This window comes from Abramis brama (assembly GCF_963993115.1).
Source record: "Abramis brama genome assembly, chromosome: 18".
NCBI classification, from domain to species: Eukaryota; Metazoa; Chordata; class Actinopteri; order Cypriniformes; family Leuciscidae; genus Abramis; species Abramis brama.
In genome coordinates this window covers 11,309,982-11,331,149 of record NC_139980.1, presented here as the reverse complement: position 1 = coordinate 11,331,149, position 21,168 = coordinate 11,309,982, and the positions used below count along the sequence as shown (strand labels likewise).

General features: G+C 38.2%; 1 protein-coding gene across 4 annotated transcripts; it reads left to right on the top strand.

Moving 5' to 3' along the window:
- Positions 1–240: 240 nt before the first annotated feature.
- On the top strand, positions 241–21,149 carry esr2a (estrogen receptor 2a). Of its 4 annotated transcripts, none has more exons than XM_084091484.1 (11): positions 241–450; positions 4,802–4,949; positions 6,977–7,479; positions 7,589–7,755; positions 8,946–9,062; positions 10,047–10,370; positions 11,455–11,593; positions 16,653–16,786; positions 19,001–19,184; positions 19,714–19,910; positions 20,109–21,149. In XM_084091484.1, exons 3-10 carry the CDS (start codon positions 7,079–7,081, stop codon positions 19,898–19,900), a joined length of 1,653 nt encoding a protein of 550 aa, XP_083947610.1. In that variant the 5' UTR covers positions 241–450; positions 4,802–4,949; positions 6,977–7,078; the 3' UTR covers positions 19,901–19,910; positions 20,109–21,149. The 4 variants fall into 4 exon arrangements, with proteins under 4 accessions (XP_083947610.1, XP_083947612.1, XP_083947611.1 ...); XM_084091486.1 differs by having other exon boundaries at positions 273–450; positions 20,247–21,149; XM_084091485.1 differs by having other exon boundaries at positions 273–450; positions 4,802–4,953; positions 20,247–21,149.
- Positions 21,150–21,168: the final 19 nt, after the last annotated feature.

Here is a 21,168-nt window from a genome sequence, read left to right as displayed (position 1 = left end):
GGCTTGCCATAATATATATATATATATATATATATATATATATATATATATATATATATATATATATATATATATATATATATATATATATATATATATTGTTCAAAATATACTTCATAAAAGGCAAGATCCAGCTGAACAATGATCATTTTCATCAGGTTCATACAGAGTAGCCTACATATACTGAGCGCTTGAAAAGCAGATGTTCAGCAGGAGGAGGTGATTCAGGCGGGTGTGGTCAGTGACGTACAGACTCATAAGTGCGAGCGTTCAGTGACAGACTGAGCAGAGCACACTTTAACATGTATACTGACAGCTCATCAAAAGACTGACCGTTTCCCCTTGCACAAGCTTTTACTTGCCATCAAATCAAGCAATATTTTTCTCGTCTGGGATAATTATCGACTTCAAGCCTTACAGTAGACCATCTGCTGACATCGATTGCAACAGGTAGGCTCACTGTCTTCCAGTGAACTTTCGTCTTACATCAATCTGATTTCATTTCATTCAGCGCGTGTGCTCGATTACAGTACATTTGTTTACGTGTGCACTTTTCAGACTAAAATGACGTAAACAGGTTAATGAATGGAATTATGCGGAACGTCAAATTTATTTACTTTAACTCGGCATGTGGATGAAAGGTTTAACGCTCAGAGACCCAAGCCTTGATACTGTTTTAGGAAACCACTCGTATTAAAATAATGTCTATTTTGTTATCATTAGGCTATATTTCACTGTTATTTTATACAGAAAGTGGTTAACACTACATTAAAGTAGTTGTCTGTATGACATACTAAATGTATGAACAGTAAAGAAACTTGACTGTTTTTAAATTTGTCTAGTAGATAAACGAGGACTGTTTTAAACTGAACTGTGATAATTAATCATATTAAAAACATTGACACAATAAAGGTGATCAAGTCCTTCATTGAATTATCTGACAGTATGCTACATCTTAAAACATGAATAGTTAATTCATAAAAATAAAAATAAAAAATACCCTCCAGTGATTGTAACTGTATATAATGTAGTATATTTAATTCCATTACTTAAAATTATGTTTTTATTATTATTATTATTATTAATGAAGCAAAAATTACAGAACAGTATAGAAAACTGCTGGAAATAGTTTACCTATGATTTACTGAATGGGCCCCATTAATGATGACCTGCTGCATTTTTGCTACACCTAGAAAAATGTACACAAATTAATGTATAGTTGATTGCTATACGTTGATAAACCACTGGTCAAATAGACTACTTATAAATTACTTGTACAACTAAAAGTTAGCAATGATGTCAGTGAGCTGTGACCTTGTTGTGACCTCAGCAAGCGGTGAAATTTAATATGCAAAATTCTGATACAACTTTTGTTGTACAGTAATACAACTTTAGTCAACTTTAGTTTTTAGTCTGTGGCAAAGACACAGGTCTATCCATCAGTGACAGTAATACATCTACTTTTATATAGTATGTGAACTATTCAAACTTGAACGGCTGAAGACTGTCAGTTGGATTGTTTAATAACAGCCAGATTGTGCCAGATAGGCTCTTTGCAGGTTCCTTTTATCCGCTCTCAGTTAAATAGGCCATTTTAGCTTTCCCAATAAACTGGACAACATTTTTCATGTGAACTCCTGCAGTAGGGAATAAAAGTAAAATGACTAAAATTAAAATGATTTTTTTTTTTGCCTTGAAAAAAAGTTTTTTTAATTGTTTTTTTTTTAATGATTAATAAAATAAATACCTAACATACATTCATGAAATACATGATATGAATATACATTCTTCTGTGTTGCCAGTATATCAACAATTATCTTACAGATGGACAAAATCCTGATACTGAACAATATAATGTAAATTGGTACCGAGAAATATAGAAATTTAGATATATAGATGGGGCTGCTGCCTCTCTGCTGAGATTTCCAGTAATTACGATTATAGTTTGTAGCATTCACTGAAGAAATATGGATTACATAAAAATTACCACCAGCTGCATCATTTTGCGCAGTGACTATGGTCTAGTCAAAGCAGATCTACCTTATGGACATCTAGCTATATGAAATGAAATGCACAAAACGTCTGCATAAAATATTCTTAAATATAAATATGGCATAGTATGTTTTTTGATTTATGTATCTGGCAAATTATTTTATCCAAAGCACCTTTGCATTCAAATGATTAGTTATATCAGTTCTTGCTTTCCCTGGGAATCAAACCTATAACCTGCTGTCGCTAACATCATGTTTTACTGCTTAAACTACAGGAACACTTATTAAAGCAATAAGCCCTGTGAAGCCAAGTTTTACAGAGAATTTCGAAAAGCTAAGGGACGATGTTAGGCACGACGCGGAACGTCTCAGCTGTTCTAAATTCACTGTAAACCACAGCTTCACGGGGCTTATTGCTTTTATAAAACGGCTTGACCATAAAAATATTTATTTTAATGAGGTCACAGGTGTATCATTGTAGAGTAATTTAAAGCGGCTTCAAACATGGCTCAACCAATCAGAATTAAGTACCGGAGCTATCCGTTTTATATATATTATAGTGCTCCATTTTTACGTGCACTATATTATTAGAAAAGGTTGATAGTCTTAAGGGTTTGCATTAGGCTCAATGGTGGTCTTCCCCCTGGTTCCCACCACTCCTGCACAGGGCATGGTTTCCGTCGCTCCTTCTTTCCCTTATCCGTTTTCCGCCAGAGAAGGGAGTGAGGGAAGCTGGAGAAGGGAGATCACACCGCGGCCTTGGGCTTTTGTTTGTGGTATGCACTGCTGGCCGGTGGCCGGGCGCTCTTTTGCCTCGAGCACGAATCATGCCAGACTGGTTGTCAGTAGAGAGCTGATGCAGGCAGATTCAGTCTGTGCTTTCCAAGTCTCCTCCTTCTCTCTGTCTTCCATTCTATCTTAGTCTTTCTTAGCCTCCTATCAGAAGAATTATAGGAGTTGGAGGTTACTGGGTTTTAATGGGAAGATTAGAAGAGTTCAGATGCAAAAGCCTCTAAGTGCCATCTGAAATTTTCTTCTAGAATGATCATTTTTATTAAGCTTGTATATTTAAGTTCAGTAATTTCACTTACATTTACCTATTTGTTGTCATTTAAGTGAAATTACTGAACTTAAATATACGAGCTTGATAAAAATGATCATTCTAGAAGAAAATTTAAGATGGAACTTAAAGGCTTTTGAATCTGAACTCTTCAGTAGTTTTCCCATTATCATAATGGTGGGAATGAACATAGTGTTTTACTGTAAGTGTTCATTACAGATTGATAATGAGGTATTTGACAATGTCTGACAAAGTCATCCACATAGTGACATTTCTGTGGTTCATGAAGTTACTAAATACATGGAGTAAAAAATACCTAACTAAAGAGATACCACTACCAGCAGTGTAAAAAATGTCCCGTTAATTTTACACACAGACAAAAAAAAAAGAAAAAAAAAGGCAGCTGTGGTTGTCAAAATTTCACCTTAAAAATACTTTGTTGTTTCCATTGTTGCGGGGTTGCATATTACTGCCTGTATCACAAAAAAAAACCTGAATGTACATTATAGATAACAAAATATAAAACAAACACAACTTTTTCATGTTATAATATTCATGTCATTCATTGTTCTTTTTTACTGCCAAAAATTTACATTTGTCAATATTTTACAGTAAAATTACATACAATGCAATGTGAAACCATTTACAGTTTTTCTCTGTGTACAATCAGGTAACTTACAGTTAACCAATTAACAGGTTTTTACTGGAGCAATTTATAGGCTAGTCTTTTTCTGTAAAATTACACAAAAAAGTACATTGTGTGATGTGAATAAAGTATATAATTTGACATCTTTATGACTTGTCATCAGTGGCGTAACTTTGTTTTAAAAAGTGGTTGGGGGAGGGGGGGGGGGGGTAACTCAATGCTAAATCATAAAACAGATGTATGTACAATAACATTACGATGTCCAGCAATCGATTTAAATAGTACAGTGATTGGGTTTAATTAGTCGTTTAATGAGGCCTATTATATGTTGATCCGACTATTTTAAGTGTGTGATTAAATGGTCCAGGGGCAGAATTTTTGTCCAGCGTGTCAGATGTTCTCGGTTCTAACCGCACTCGTATGTTTGTTTTTTTTTGTTTTTTTCTCGATTATGTTTTTCAGTGGTTGTATATCAGGCATGGACACGTTTGTGTGCATTTTGTTTTATAATTTAACCGGAACGAATAGAGAGTCTCTCCACAACGGATTGAAGCGCGCGTCCGACTGAAGACTGTGCGCGAGCCACAAACAAACACAGTATCCGCTCCACTGATCGCAGTGGCAACGAGCACTTGATTTCAAAAACAACACATTTCAGCGCTAGATCGCCTCTTATTTGACAAACGAACGAAATTAATGCTCTGGTAGTTAACTGGAGATGTTTTGTTTATTTGTATTGGTACATTCGTGCCGCGAGATGTTTCAAAAGTGGTGGGGACAATATCGACCTTAGCAAAAAGTGGTGGGGACATGTCCCACCTGTCCCACCCGCAAATTACGCCTATGCTTGTCATGCTGATGGAAAAAGAGGTAATGAGTGCCTTTAGTTTTGGATCAGTTATTTAATTTTATATTATACTATACTATAATACTATAATAATTATTATTTATTTATTAATAATTGTAATAATAATAATAATAATAAAACATTAAAGGGATAGATCAAATATTGTTTTAATTATTTATAAAAATAGTAAAAAAAATAGTTCACAAAATAGGTTGCTTTCTATATCATCACATAATTTCCTTTCTGTCATTGTGCAGGTACTTGTGCTCTGTGCAGGGTATGTTTTGGCCAGTTGCCTGTCTGCACTGAAACGAGGGTTCAAAAGTCCTCGGCTGACTCACGTCGGCAGTCTGGAGAGACGGTGTGGCTAACTGCCTCTCTCGCAAGTACAATCTACAATACTGTGTAGGTAAGAGTCACTTTAACAGACTTCTGTGTTAAAATTAAGAACTAACATGTGCTATTAGAAAGACAGCACTGCAAAGAGCTGAGAGAAATAGAAATGTATCTTTATTATGCCTTGATTCATTTGAATGGATATTTTGTGTAAGAGAAATGCACGTTCCTGAGGCAGATCTTTAGGCCTCTTTGAATGCAACCTACTGTAGATTCATACCATTACTGAGCTGTATGCAATAGGCTGAGTTAAGTTTAACCCTCTGGGGTCTAAGGTTTTTTTGGGGTCCTTGAGATGTTTTGACATGCCCTGACATTTGTGCTTGTAGATGTTCGTATTTTTAAGAGAATAATGTTTATGCATGATTATTGAAAAAACTAAAAATGAAAGTTTCTGAAATAAGGCCACAAAACACAAACTAAATGTGAACTGGCCTAAAATAGGCAGATATGCAAGACACACAGCTGCTTTTTCAGTGTTCACAAGATAAAAGTTTAAAACAAACATCTGCTATTAAATTGTCCAGCTTTATGAGCGTTCTGGAAGAGGGTGGTGCTAGCAATGTCGAGGTCAATCCAGGGAATGCATGAACAGATAAAATGTATATCTTGAATGCAACATAATTCACCTTGGATAGAAGCATCTGCCAAATACATTTGAATGTAAATGAATGTGTAGACAGATCACATTTTACATTTGTTATGAGAGTATGAGAGTGAGTTAAAACTATTTATATAAAGTGGAATTTAATTACATTTTTCAGTTTTTTTGATGGAACAGTGTGTAATAGTCTAATCCTCCTCAATCTAGTCTTGTCACTCATTCTGCACTATGAATGACTTGCCAGTAATCATTAACTTAAGGATGCATCCTGTCTTGGCCCTCCGCTGTGCAACAACTCCTTTTTTTCTGGTTGAAACTTAATGAAAATAAATATATTACTGTCAAACGTTTGGGGAGAGAACGATTTTTTTGGAAAGTATTTAACACTTTTATTCAGCAAGGATTATTAAATTGATAAAAAGTGAGAGTAAAGACATTTACATTGTTATAAAAAACTATTCCAAATAAATGCTATTCTATTCATCAAGGAATCCTGAAAAAAATGTGAGCAACACAACCTTTTTCAACATTTATAATAATAAATATTTCTGGAGCACCAAATTAGCATATTAGAATGATTTCCTGAGGATCACGTGACACTGAAGACTGGGGTAATGATGCTGAAAATTCTGAAATTTTAAGGAATAAATAACATTTTAAATATATTAAAATAGAAACACTTATTTTTAATTGTTGTAACATTTCACAATATTACTGTTTTACTGTATTTTTAAATCAGTGCTATTTGTTGAGCATACGAGTTTTTCAAAAATACATTAAAAAATCTTACCGACCACAAACTTTTCAACGGTAGTCCTGGTTGCTGATGAGTGAATACTGCATTCCTGCTTTGCTAAAACACACAATATATGAATGGTTATGAAATGAAACACAGTCACCTAACTATTCAGTACTGTATATATCTAAGCGGTGGCAACAACAATGAACCTAGTGTGGAAGAACCTAATCTTCTAGTGTGGAAGCTTTTTGATGCCAAAGACCCCTAAATATAACAAGGGACCCTTTCCCCAAATAGACTGTATTTAATTGTATATAAACTCATTTACACTGTGTGTGAAAACAGTGTGATATATACAAATACTGAAAAGTATTTAAAAAGCCTTAGCTACCAGAGAACTTGATAGACAGACATTTTGTGAATACATTAGAAGTATGTAAGGTTATACCATATTTGGCCATTGATTTAAAAGTTTAAAAGTTCTTGTTTCCATTCATTTTGAACCTCTAATTGCATTTGCTTCCAAATGCCATCTTATTATTGATTATTTGAACGTGCTTATTTTCTAGAGATAGAAAGTGAAGAGCTGCAAAGATCCGCTCGCTTGTACAAATTTAGAATGAATAATATGTGCATTTTTTTCCAATTCATTTCTCAACTTAACCTGAAATCTTCTTGTCGATTATGCAATAGGCTATGTGGCGTTTCAGTATTGATGACTAAGGAGTTCAACATGACATACATCAACAGTCCCCTGTTGATGATGCGACAGCGCTGAACTCATCTACCTTCACCATGTCCGAGTATCCCGAGGGAGAAAGCCCTCTGCTTCAGCTGCAGGAAGTGGACTCCAGCAGGGTGGGAGGTCACATCCTCTCTCCTCTCTTTAACTCCTCCTCTCCATCCCTGCCGGTGGAGAGCCATCCCGTCTGCATCCCATCACCCTACACAGAACTCGGCCATGACTTCACCACTCTGCCCTTCTACAGTCCTGCTCTGCTGGGTTACGGCACATCGCCCCTGTCCGAGTGCTCATCAGTGAGGCAGTCGCTAAGCCCCACCCTCTTTTGGCCACCTCATAGCCAAGTTTCGTCACTTGCATTGCATCAACAACAGACTCGACTACAACAAAACCATCCAACTGGTGAGACTTGGTCGGAACTTACACCACATGATCGCAGTGAAGAGGAATACAGGTATGCAGAAGCACAAATCTTTTTTTATTTCAGAAGGTCACGTAAAACTGTCTGTCTGTCTAACTAGGTTTAAAGCTGCTCAGATGCATGTGTGCACTCCCCTTTATAGAAAACCGCTGGTGAAGAAGGTAGCAGACGCAGAGGAGACTTCTACCTCTTTGAGAGGTAAAGCTGACATGCACTACTGTGCCGTCTGCAGTGATTACGCCTCTGGGTACCATTATGGCGTGTGGTCGTGTGAAGGATGCAAAGCCTTCTTCAAGAGGAGTATACAAGGTATCACTCTCTCAAAAGTTCATTGCACTGATATTCAAATTTTGGCCGATATTAGTAATCTGATGATCATTTTCACATTATTGACAATATATAAAAATTAATTTGTCAAGTCAAGTCACCTTTATTTATATAGCACTTTTTACAATGCAGATCGTTTCAAGCAGCTTTTCAGGGATAACCGGAAAATAAAGCAACAAAGTTTGTTTCGGCTGTACAGCAGATTTAGAAGAATAGAAGAAGATAGTGTTAGCGTCATTCATTTATCTAAATTAATTAAAAATAAAACACTAAAAACTAACATCAATAATTTTCATGGTATGGTCGATAACAGATAAATGGCTAATAGTAAAATTCAATTTGTCAAAATGAATTAAAAATCATACACTTAAAAACTAAGCTAAAAATATTTTAAATGCAAATTTGTGTGTAAAAATGCAAAAAAAGCAAATTCAGCCAATCCAAAATTATAATCGACAGTATTAAAAAATGGGTATTCATTTTGAGATTTGCTAAAGATTACAGTTAACAGCGTTATTAAATTAATAATGTTTTTAAAGACTAAGTGAGCGATGATGGGTAATCCAAGTCTAAATATATATATTGTGGTATAGACTGGTAAATTAAAAAAAATACTCCATCCCTTCTATGAAGATTAAAGTTTGAAAATCTCCCACATGCATTTATAGAATGTTCAGCATTCAAAATATAACTGAGAGTGATGATTGCGTCATCGTTAATTTGCATTCTGATTTGTGTTTTGACCTGGGTTTTTTTTTCATCTATTTGCATGCTGAATTGTGAGTGGTCTTGTCTTACTTGCATATATTTAACCATACATAGCCATCTTCACAGTGCATACAGACGCCTTCACAGCCATCTTTTCCATTAGAAATGCTAATTTAGCCAATCTTATTACATGACTCTGGAATAATTCATTCTAATTGGTCAAGCATGACCTTCTGTGGTCAAATATTTTTATATAATGACTTCTAAAATGTATTATTTTTCCATTGTCCCAGACAACCAATCGTGTACACAGCTGTGCTATCTTCATGTCTCTAGAAGACCACTCTGCTTTACTTTGGAGTCCTTTAAACATAGTAGCATTTTTTTTTTATTGTCAGACTTGTTACGATTTGAACACGCATCTGTTCAGTGGCTAATAGGGAACATCTGATTCATTTTCTCAGGACACAATGACTACATCTGCCCTGCCACCAACCAGTGCACCATCGACAAGAACCGCCGCAAAAGCTGCCAGGCCTGCCGACTCCGGAAGTGTTATGAAGTTGGAATGATGAAATGTGGTGGGACGCTGTCTCCTTTGTTCTAACAACACCCTTTTTACACCCACAGAGTTACCAAATACTTAATGAGAGATTGCTGAGTGCTGAATGTCCAAAGTCATTGACTTTATGTTCCAAGATTAAGCAGCTATCGTGCCGTGAAGTTGTGATATGCATCAGCATTTTAATGATAATGTGATAGAGCCCTGATTATTTATAGATGTTGGTCAAACGTTGCACCAAAACAACTCAGATACAATACTCAAAATTCATCTCATTATACATAATTCTTTGTTTTAAGATTTCAAATAATATGACTTCACACAATTTTGAACCATACAACAGTAAAAAAGATCCGGTAGATCAAGATACAACTTCTTAGTTCTTGCATTTTGTCTTTTGAGCTGTTTGTGAGTTGGAGTTCCTCCAAATAACAGTGCTAGCTGAATTAAGTCTGTGTTGCTGTGGAGACTGTTACTGTCTAGCCTCATCCACTCTTGTAATTGCTGTTTTAGGGCAGTCTACTTTCACAGCTTCGCTTCAAGGTTAGAAGAGACTAGTGAGATAAGTACTCTTATCTCACCGGTTGATGTGTTTGGCTTGAGCACTTTAGACTTAATCATACATCAAATACACAGTTTTGTCATTTGTTTTTGCAGCTTTCTGCCTTTGCTTTCTGCTCGCCCATATTTTTGGTCTCAACGGTTTAATTTTTGTTGCCCCCCATTTTTCAACAAATTTTTTGAAGGCCCCCTCAAAATATTACCAGTTTTTCTGCTGTAATTCTGCTTGTTCTGAAACTTTTTTTTAACAGCAACTGAGAATATTTGCATATTAAATAAAATAATAAAAACAATAGTTACTGAGGGAAAATAAAAAAAGAAATAGCATTTTAATTTTGATAATTATATATATATATTATATAATATATTAAAAATAATGTATCAATTTAAATACTTTTAAGTAATCCTGCAGCCCCCTGGTTGAGATCCCCTTTTTTTACAGGGTTACGGCGAGATCGTGGCAGCTACCAACAAAGAGGAGCACAGCAGAAGCGACCAGCACGATTCTCTGGCAGGATGAGAACCAGTGGCCCGAGATCTCAAGAGATAAAAAGTGTCCCGTGTCCCCTCAGTGGAAATGAGGTGGTTAACATGGCGTTGAGCCCTGAGGAACTAATCGCTCGCATCATGGATGCAGAGCCACCTGAGATTTACCTCATGAAAGACATGAAGAAGCCATTTACTGAGGCCAACGTCATGATGTCACTGACCAACCTGGCTGACAAAGAGCTCGTTCACATGATCAGCTGGGCCAAGAAGGTCCCAGGTGAGTGTATAACCAGATTTAAAAGAAAAACTGATTCAGTTATATCTATACTCAGTGTGTTACCATATTTCTGTTGGTTCATAGAACTTTTCCAGTAACACAAACTGCAAATCTACATGGAATTGAGGTATTTGGTCATAGCATGTGTCAGTTTGTAGACCAAACCCAGAAGGCTGATTCACTATGGATTCCCTCTGGAATATCTAATGGATTTTAGAATAGCAGTTTTGGATTTATGTGTACACTTCAGTAATGGATGTGGTAATATTACTTGAAGAGAATTTGTCATTTATCATTTATATTAAAAATAAATTGCATTACATCATACCCTGTTCAAACATGAATTTTGAAACTGTTTTGTGCTTTTGAAATGTTTCTAAAAGTTGCTGCATGACGTATACAACAGTTGTCCACTGAATTTCACATCATTTGTCAAGCACATAAACCTGTATCTTTGTTCTGCTTTTAGCAGTTTGAACATTGCGTGCTTGAACACAGGGTTGTGTGGGTAATAAAAAAAAATTAGTTCTTGAATACATGGGTTAGAAACACTTGTTTTAGAGTTAGTGCACTATGTGCAGTACAAGGATGTGAGCTTATGTGCTAAACAAATGATGTGCAAAATTCATGCGTCAGCTGTTTTAATCCTCATGTTGTCTCTTGTTTGCAACTTATGTTTTTAAAGCACACAACGATTTTATATTCTATTTGATTACGGTATGACTATGATTCATGCTGTCAAACAAAGTGTTTGCTCATGTAATGTTAGCCACAGACATTATTGAACTCATCAAAACTCACTATAATAAAAAACAACTTTAGAAATTCATGGCTCAAAATTGTTAATTCTCTTTCAGGTTTTAGGTATTCAAAAAGATCTTTATATTGAACTTTGAAGAACCCTTTCTGTAGTGGATGGATTAAAATGAATCGTTTCTGAAGTAGATGGATTTCTGAATTGAACTACTCTGCTAATTTTGGATGCAACCTGTAAACTATGGATTGTGTTTGATCGCTATTGGTTGAATGAGGCTGTTGTTGGTTGTGTGTGCAGTTGGTAACAAGTGCTTATTTCTCCCCTCAGGTTTTGTGGAGCTCAGTCTTTTTGACCAGGTCCATTTGTTAGAGTGCTGCTGGTTAGAGGTGCTGATGCTGGGACTAATGTGGCGCTCTGTTAATCACCCTGGAAAGCTCATTTTCTCTCCAGACCTCAGTCTCAGCAGGTAACTACTGTGAGCTAATTGTGTTTATCCATCCCATTGCCTAATTTATAAACAGGCACATCCATCTCTCCGTGCTTGAATTCATTTCTCCGTTCTCACATGCTTTAGGTCAGTGGTTCCCAATTCCAGTCCTCGTGACCCAGTGCTCTGCACATTTTGTATGTCTCTCCTATCTGACACACTCAGTTCAGTTCATGGAGTCTCTCCTAATGAGCTGATGATCTGGTTCAGGTGTGTTAAATAAGGGAGACATACAAAATGTGCAGAGCAGTGGGTCACGAGGACTGGAAATGGGAACCACTGCTTTAGGTGGTCAGTATTTTTATGCAGCTATCCATTTGTTCCCTTTCAGTCGCTCACGTTCAACGTAGTCGATGTGTCGACTGATTGGGATCATGCCAGGGAACCAGTCATCGTCAAATACTGTTGAAACGAGCCAATGGAATTGGAAATGCGTGATTTGCATCACACACTCCGCCCCCTTGGCGCGGGTATAAATACGGAAGTGTTAGTACTATACTAGTTGCCTTTTGTTGCCGATCATTTGATGTCTCTGAAGAGTGCTGTTGTTTACAACGAGCGAGTGTGTCTGTGTTCTTCTGGAAGACTCTCCCAGTGCTGGTGGTTTCTACAGCGCGAGTGCAGCGGTGATCGTGAGCTTTGAGCTCTCAACTGCTGTTTTAACAGCAACATATTTCTAAATGTTTGTATTTGTTGATGGCTGGTTAGAGGGCGGAAAGGTGAGTGCTTCACTGTTTCAGTTCACTGTTAAGTGTTGCCGTGGTCATTCCCCTGTGTGCTCCGGCACTAGTGATGGGTCCTATTTCCTGAAAGAGCAACACAGGTGCATTTGCATCTTTTTCAAGATGTCATTCCACCAGTGCGTTTCTGGATGCGGTCGTTCCCTGTTCCTCTCTGACAGTCACAATTGTTGCATCACGTGTTTGGGCTTACAGCACACTGAAGCAGCTTTTGCGGACGGTTCATGTTCCCATTGCGGGAATATGACTGACGCGGTGTTGAGATCGAGACTCGCCTTCGTCCTCGAAGCTTGAGTCCCCATACCATGCCCCACCCCCGGGTCAAATGCTCTTAAAAATTTGTGACTTTAGCCACACCTAAGTGTTGAGCAGTGCTTCTGTCTTGTTTGCGCACATCGCAGTCTGCTGGCGAAGGACGCGATGCAGCCGCTCCCTCCAGCCGATATGAAGGCCGGCTTCGAAAGCCTCCGTTCAATTTGTTACACAGAGATGCATTTCCAAATGCTCCGTACTTAAGATCTCTATCCTTCCGCACCACAGGCCATCCTGTGTTTGTGCGCTCGAAAGGTGTGAAGTATCAGTAAAAAGTCCTACCCTTCAAGTGCTTATAGCCAGTTGGGTCCTCAGGTCAACTGGGAAAGAGTAAACTCGTCCACGGGCTGAGGATCCCTAGAACGAGTGTCCATCAATACCGGCTGAGGGGCCACGTACAAAGGGCATGCAGTAACGGAGGTCTGGATGGCCCTCTGACTGTATTGGCATCCATTGCCTCGAGTTGCTTGCAGTTCATCTCGCTTTGAGACACCGCTACTCAGCGAATTTGTACTGGTCTGAAAAGACAACATTGCAACCGTTGCGCTACGCTTCCCTCACATGTCCCACCACCTCCTCCTCAGAGTCAGAAGCTTCTGAGGTCGCTTCATTCCACTTATTACTTCTGGCCTGCTCAATCGTGCCGCTGACGAGCCTCATGACAGCCTATGGCCCAGGGAGAGTGGAGTCTCCGTCCCCAGGTGGTCCAGCTGTTTGGGACCACTTCGCATGATGGGGATGGGGCATGATGGCTCCTGCGTTTAGACCTTGGAGAGTTCCAGGTCTGGTTCTAAAAAGAACGGGATGCGGAGGTTCTTCAAATTCTTCAAAGGATTTTTATGCCGTAGAGACCATCACTTCTGTGAGAGCACCTATAAAAATGAGGCACGCTCCCCTTTAGAAGTGGAACCTATTCGTTGAATTGAGTCTTCTCTCCGTGAGGAAATCCCGAAGGTGGGTGGTGAGCTCCTCCTAAGTGAGAGTATTGCTCCCTTCTAGGCATTGACACAGAGTGCCTCGCTGAACAGATGTTAAATAGAGTTGGGGGCTGGGCGACACCTATCACGCTCGCTAGAGAACTAGCCTAAGTGTCAAAACGCTGCTTCCCGTGGGCTTTCTTCACATGAAGCCAGTTTCACTGTAAGCCTGGTTTGAAGTGTCGGCTTGCTGCGCTATTCCCCTCTTATGGACTGGATACGTGTGCAATTCTTGCTCCAGTAGAGTTCCCCTTTTTAGCCGAACCCTGTCGAGTTCCTCCATACCCTTCAGCAACGGACGTGGCGGAACATCCGCAGCCAGGCCTATCACTCGTATGCACTGGTTGAACCTGTGTTAGGCTGGGTCCATATGTTGTGATCCCTACGGCGATCCCATATGTGTATTCTTCCACGGTACGGCTCCCTGCGGCGAGCCCGTGTCTTCGTCAATGTCCGGTTGAGTCTCCCCCCTGTCTTAGGCTGGAGCCACCCCAGTGACATTCCATATGTTGTACTGCCCGGTCATCCGCCCAGTCCATATGTGTTTTCTCCACGTTACCTCCCTTCGGGCAGGATGTGGCTTCCGCAGCGTCCCTTCCTTCCATTGATAGGGCACGCTTCCCAGTGGTCCTGTGGAACAGCATTGACTTCCCTGGCCTAATCCCTGTCCCATCTCTGCCTCAAAAGAATGCGGGAGGATCAGGAGGCTTCTGTCTAGGCGCTGGAAGGTGGCAGCACTAGTGACGTTTTAACAGAGATCCCAATCAGTCGACACGTCGACTACGTCGAACGTGAGCGACTGAAAGGGAACGTCTCGGTTGCGTATGTAACCCTCGTTCCCTGAAGGAGGGAACAGAGATGTAGTCCCGTCGCCACTATTGCTGGACCACCGCTGACTCCGAGTTACGCTCGGCTCCTCGGCGAAAAAGCAACTAGTGCGTGCATCCAATTCCGTATTTATACCCGCACCGCGGGGGCGGAGTGTGTGATGCAAATCATGCACGCCAATTCCATTGGCTCGTTTCAATAGTACTCGAAGATGACTGGATCCCTGGTGTGATCCCAATCAGTCGACACGTCGACTACGTCTCTGTTCCCTCCTTCAGGGAATGAGGGTTACATACGTAACCGAGACGTTCTGTATGCCAGTGTAGTATGAAATCATTTATGGGTGATTTAAGTAAATGATTATGTGTTCTGATGTACAGACACCAGTTTCTTGTCATGTCAAGGTTAAAACACATTAGCCATGGTTAGTCAAAGATAGCATGCTGACCTATGTAATCATTCAATAGCATGATGCTCTTTTTTTTCCTGGATCTATTAATTTTGCCGGTAATGTATGCAAACAATGCAGTTCATACATACAGTGAAAACATCTCTTCTATGACGAGCATGTTTTTAATTTCTGAATTAAAATGAATTTTGATATATTTTGGGGAACATAAAATAAAAAAATGGCAGGTTGATACAGCCCTCAAGATATAATAATAAAGAAAAAAGCCTCATTAAAAGAACTAAATTCCTTTGGCATAATCTTGTATTAGTATCATTATTTCTAAAAATATGTAATAATAATAATAAAATCACTTTTAGTACTTTTGCTAAAATATGATCAATTTTTGAAAACTTTTGCCTGCCAAGTCCTATAGCAGACAAATATATGACCAACATGCAGAAATATTTTTATTTTACTTTTTTAAAAATATAATCATTGAGATAATTACTCTTATATACATTCAAGTTGAAAAGAAAATGTTATTACTTTAATATATTTGTTACACCACAATTTATTAGCAATAAATATTAATGAATAATAATATTAATATTCATTACATTTAAAATAGTCTTTAGAATGGTACAAACGTTTTTCAAATCCATTTGAAACCATCAATACAAAGAGTGTATGTTTCTGATAACTTTGCATGTTTTGAACTAGAATTTTAAAAGGTTTTTACTTTTAAAATGCAATATAAATTGTAACGTGTGTATGTGTGTGTGTGGGTGTTTTCACACTACAGAAGCTTAGTATAAAGAACTGTGTATTCATAACATAAGCTTTGTAGAATATAGTGAAACATCTTAAGAATACAGCTGTGAAACAAAATCAGTGTTTTTGCCAGATGTGTTCAGATGTGTCACTCACAGCGAGTGTGAGGCTTGGTGTGGTGGGAAATAGAGAGCTGCCAGTACAATTGTGGGAAGACAGAAACTGATCCTTCCATGGCTTCTCTGTTATCATGCCCCCTCTACTCCGCTGCCCTTTGTACCTCCCTAACATGGTGTGTACCCATGTTGTAATGCCCGAAAAAAAATGTGGCCAGGGTTACAGATGCTCTGCAGACTTTATACTGAACTACTCTTCCAATCCATTCTAGTCATGGGTGGTTTTGCTCTAAATATGCATCTGACGCCAGCCATTCACTGTATTTTCATGGGCTTGGATAAGGAATTCATTGTATCATAGCCAACTGGATCCATGAGTTGAACTTGGTGAATGATGTCAACATCAAAAAACTGTGCCAACAAACAGTGTGATTTTTTTTAATTTTTTTTATGACTACATCTGCAAATTATGACACTCAGTATTATTTGACACAAATACAAATTCCCTAAAATAATAGTTACATATAGAAGTGAGGTACAATGACTCAATTATTTAGCACCCCTGATGTTTAGGTTGTGAATAAGTCTTGTTTAATGCGAAATGGAAGTAGCTGTAGGCTATCTTTGTTCTCTCTGTTCTCACAAGTTTTAATGAAGTGTTAGCACCATTCTGGTCTCATTCACTGCTGCAGGTCCAATTGTAGGACCTCTTAGCGTCTAAGTTAGGGTACTCTGATTTTCCATTAGCCATTTCGCTTTGTATAGAATTCAGCATTCGTGCTTTCAGTATGACCTGGCCCCGTTTGGAATACGGCTAGTTAAGTTTGAGATTGATGCTAGGTCCCGTGTTTCTGATGAGGTAAGCTTATTTGTGAGACTGATGAAGGTCTTTGTGCTCGGCAGGGACGAAGGCAGCTGTGTGCAGGGGTTTGTGGAGATCTTCGATATGCTGCTGGCAGCCACATCCAGGTTCAGAGAACTCAAGTTACAGAGAGAGGAGTATGTGTGTCTCAAAGCCATGATCCTCCTTAACTCCAGTAAGTGTTCTTCTTATTAAAGGGCTTTTGAAATGTGCATGCATTTATAATACATCTATTACTAAAACAAATGTATTTTTATTAGATAATGAATGTGCATGTTTTATTGACCTTCCCCATAGGACAGAAAAATCACAGTGGATCTCATTGTAATATCTCAGGTGGCTCTGCTAGAAGTAAATAGAGACTGGCATAAGTTTTATACTTATAAAAAAATAGCCTTTTTTTAGTCACATGACTTATAATACCTCATAGCATCCATAAATATTTAATCCCAATATTTAATATTAATCCATAACTATTTTCAGATATACACATTTTTTTCTCATATATACATTTATAGATTTGCAATTCAAAATAACAAATATTTGATTAATACTTAATAGGGTTAGAAACAACAGCATTTATTTGAAATAGAGATCTTTTGTGACATTATAAATGTCTTTACTGTCACTTTTGATCAATTTAATGCATCCGTGCTGAATAAAAGTTTGAATTTCTTTTAAAAAAAAATTGTACTAAACCAAAACTTTTGAATAGTAGTGTGTACTTTAAAAAAAAAACAATGTTAACAATGTTAAACGAAGCCATAGTAATATTGCATAATAACCAAAATTGGGAAACTTGTTTTATAATGTGGTAAATGGTGGATTTTTTTTAGCAACAACAAACTGCAGGCAAAATTAAATGTATGCATTCTGTCTCTAGCACTGGATTGTAATGTTAAAATAAATCTAGCATGATGAACAGCATCATTTCAGCAACAAACAAACTCTTTGCGTTCCTTTGGGTCTGTATATGTTTCCACTCTTTTCTACTCACATCGCTCCTGCTGGGATTCGAACCGACGTTTCTGGCATGGGAGGTGGGCACTCTAACCAGGACGCTAAAGTCCGCAGCGTCAGCCACTACTGTGCCTCTTGAGACCGGGGGAGTGAGGTTTAATCGCACAGCTCTTGTTAGTTGGCCCTCTAAACCTTCATTCCATCCGGGTCACAGCACCAATGTAACCCCTCTGGTTCTACTCGCACCACTTTGAGCAGGATTCGAACCAGCATTTCTGGCATGGGAGGCGGGCGCCTCTTGAAGCCAGGGGAGTGAGGTTTACCTGCACAGCTCTTTACTAGCTGGTCTCCGGTACATTTATCATAAATGATTGTTGTGGCCTAGAGCTTAAGCTCCAAAAGCAGGTTCGATTCCAGCTGGTGTCATGCACCAATCATACTCCCCTTCATTTCCTTTCCTCTCTAGTGTCTCTATCAAGTGGCATAAGGCCAAACAAACATCTGACCTCCACAGAGCTGTAATAAATAGTGTTGACTCGTAACTCAGAAGGTTACTACTATCCCCGCTTTAATTGAAGGGAGTCTTGGCAAGGCCAAAACGCTCAAACTGTAAACTCTTAAAGGGGACAACATGCCTGCTTTAACCCTTGCGTTGTGTTCAAAACCCTATTACACTTGTGGTGTTCCCGGTCAAAAATGGCCGGCCTACAAAAATAGCTTATAAATCTCTCATTATGCTATATTATCACCCAATATTGGATTCAATCTTTTTGTCAACTTGTTCTCTTTCAATCCAGTCCTAATTGAAAGAGAACAAGTTGACAAAAAGATTGAATTCAATATTGGGTGATAATATAGCATAATGAGAGATTTATAAGCAATTTTTGTAGGCCGGCCATTTTTGACCGGGAACACCACAAGTGTAACAAGGTGGCAAACCCCCCCTAAAAAAGTACAGAAATTGTCAAAAAATATTTGAGAAGTAGTTATACCCTTTGTGATCAAAGTCACTAAGTTTAACATTTAATAGTATTTTCGGGAAAAATAAAATCTTCTCCGGGTCAAAATGACCCGAACACAACATGAGGGTTGAGGAGCGCTCCACGCTTTCAACCCAACTATCCATTTCATAGCAAACACTTATGTAAGTAACAGGCAGTACTTGGTTAGTGTTTAATGTCTGAAGGAACCAATATTTCTTCCTGCTCTGATTCCTCTGAACTTTTGATCTGTCTTTTCCTCATGCATTATCTCTTTATTTTCAGCCCCCAACAGCTGTCTTCACTTTGTCTCCTCGGTGTCAATTTTTTGATCGCTCCAGATGTGTTGCGTTGTTTTTGAATTGGATATTCTTCTTTATTTGGGTATCACCCTCTATTATTTCAAATGGCTGTAAATGTCTCATCATGGCGCTTGTGCGTCATTGCAGACATGTGTCTGAGTTCGTCGGAGGGAGGAGAGGAGCTCCAGAGGCGGTCGAAGCTGCTGTGTCTGCTTGACTCGGTGACGGATGCTCTGGTATGGGCAATCTCGAAGACGGGCCTGAGCTTTCAGCAGCGCTCCACCAGACTAGCCCATCTGCTCATGCTGCTCTCCCACATAAGGCACCTCAGGTACAAACAATAAATGCAGTGCTTTCACTCAGACAATGTGGCTTGTGGTCTTGCTTCATACACAGTCATTTGTCTGAATACGGCAGTCCCAGTAGTTCATCTGTTTTTAAAGTAGCTTTTCCAATAGCTAATTTGTCTAGCAATTATCAGTGTAGTGAATCAGTTCTTTTAGATGGTTCATGGAAATGAATTGTCTCTTTTTGAACCAGGTCACAAATGCAGCATTTGCTTACTAATTAAATTAAATTATATCTGATAATTATAGATTTTAAAATATAAAACTTTTGCTTTAATCTGGTTAGCTACTTGTTGAGCTTTACTGTATTAAATGTAGCTATCCTCATTTACAAAAGGTTAGCGTACTATACTGAACTACTTTAAGTATCTTATAGTTTAGCTAACTTCCTTTTCAAGGTTAGCTTGACTGTATAGAAGACTCTTAAATTAGTGAGCTTGTAATCTGTCTCTGTGGTGTTGTGTGCATTTGTAACTCGCGATCTGTGCAAAACCTTCCACTGACCATCTGTAGTAACAAAGGCATGGACCACCTGCACTGCATGAAGATGAAGAAGATGGTTCCTCTGTATGACCTGCTCCTGGAGATGCTGGACGCTCATATCATGCACGGCTCACGTCTGTCTCACTCCGGTCCCGCTCCCAAAGAGAGCACAGGCGTCCAGGAGGCTTTCACCTGCACTTCTCAGCATGGACCCTAAACGCTATCAGGTGAGATTCAGAAAGAGTGCGCAACATAACGCACAGATTGTGACCTTGAAATAAATACAAATAGACTGTTTAATGATGAAAATGCCTGGTTTATAAGAGATTTAGATTGTGCATTTCATTTTACAAGCAGTTGCCAGCTAAAATCTTTCCACAAATCCTAAAAAAAAATCCCATTAAATTGCTCTTCTTTCTCTCCAGTGCTGTAGAATGATCTGTAGTTTTGGGAGGATGGACAACAAAAACAGCCACACAAAAAGCGTGGAATAGGATTTCACAAGTTGAAAAACATCACTGATGTCTTGAATGTTCTGATGTGAAATCTTTTTTTTTTTTCAGACAAGATGGACATGGTTTCCAATTTCTACTTTTTCTTTTCTCTTTCTATACAGTAAGCTTTCTGTAAAATAAAACAAATCAGCAGCACGATGATGCCTATAGCACCACTATAGCAACTGCTGTAGATAGAGCAGCTATTGACGACACTCTCGGAAGAAGAAAAAGCTTTAGAAGACCTGAATCAAGCCTCTTTTTTTCTGTCGAAGCAAGAGGACTAATGAATGTCAGCTGGATGTTTTTTTGCATTTTTGTTATTTTGTCACTTTATTTTTGACAAATTGTAAAAAAAAAAAAAAAAAAAAACTTGCCTTATTTCATCCTGCTCCCTACCCAGTAAACCCCTTTAACACCATAAAGGCCTTGTACAAAACATTTTCAATATATTTTCTAGATTGATCACCAGTTTATTCCACTGTGAAAACCTTTCCGTTTGAAAGATGAACCACGATACTGATACTTTTGATATTGCACTTTAAAATTTCTCTGAAATAGAAGAGCAAACCTACCTTAAAGATTAGAAGCATAAAAAATGTTAAAAGTACTTCATTGTAATAATTGCACAAATGGACTAAAAGTATTTATAAAAGTTATTGCATCTGCCGGCAGCCATTTGAATTTTAATTGTTTTGATATTATTAAATTTAAGCTGTGTTAATATTCAATTAATATTAATTGAATTGAATTGAAATTGAATTTACAATTTGTCAAATACTAAGAATTAAAAAGCAGATGTAATACAGTTTTTTTTTTTAAGTAGACAATGTTTATTTTTAAAACACACAACATAAGTTTAATTTGTAAAAGGTTTCAACTTTAATTTCTGTAAACTTTGTATTCTACCTTGCAGCGCATATGTAACAATGTTATTTACACTGGGATGAATTAAAATGTTTTGTGCATTTGACATTTTTACATTTATTTT

Coding starts and splice junctions, on each gene's coding strand:
- esr2a (XM_084091484.1), top strand. CDS start 7,079: ATGTCCGAGTATCCCGAGGGAGAAAGCCCTCTGCTTCAGCTGCAGGAA. Junction 10,371..11,454: donor CTGGGCCAAGAAGGTCCCAG/GTGAGTGTATAA, acceptor TTCTCCCCTCAG/GTTTTGTGGAGCTCAGTCTT. Junction 11,594..16,652: donor CCAGACCTCAGTCTCAGCAG/GTAACTACTGTG, acceptor TGTGCTCGGCAG/GGACGAAGGCAGCTGTGTGC.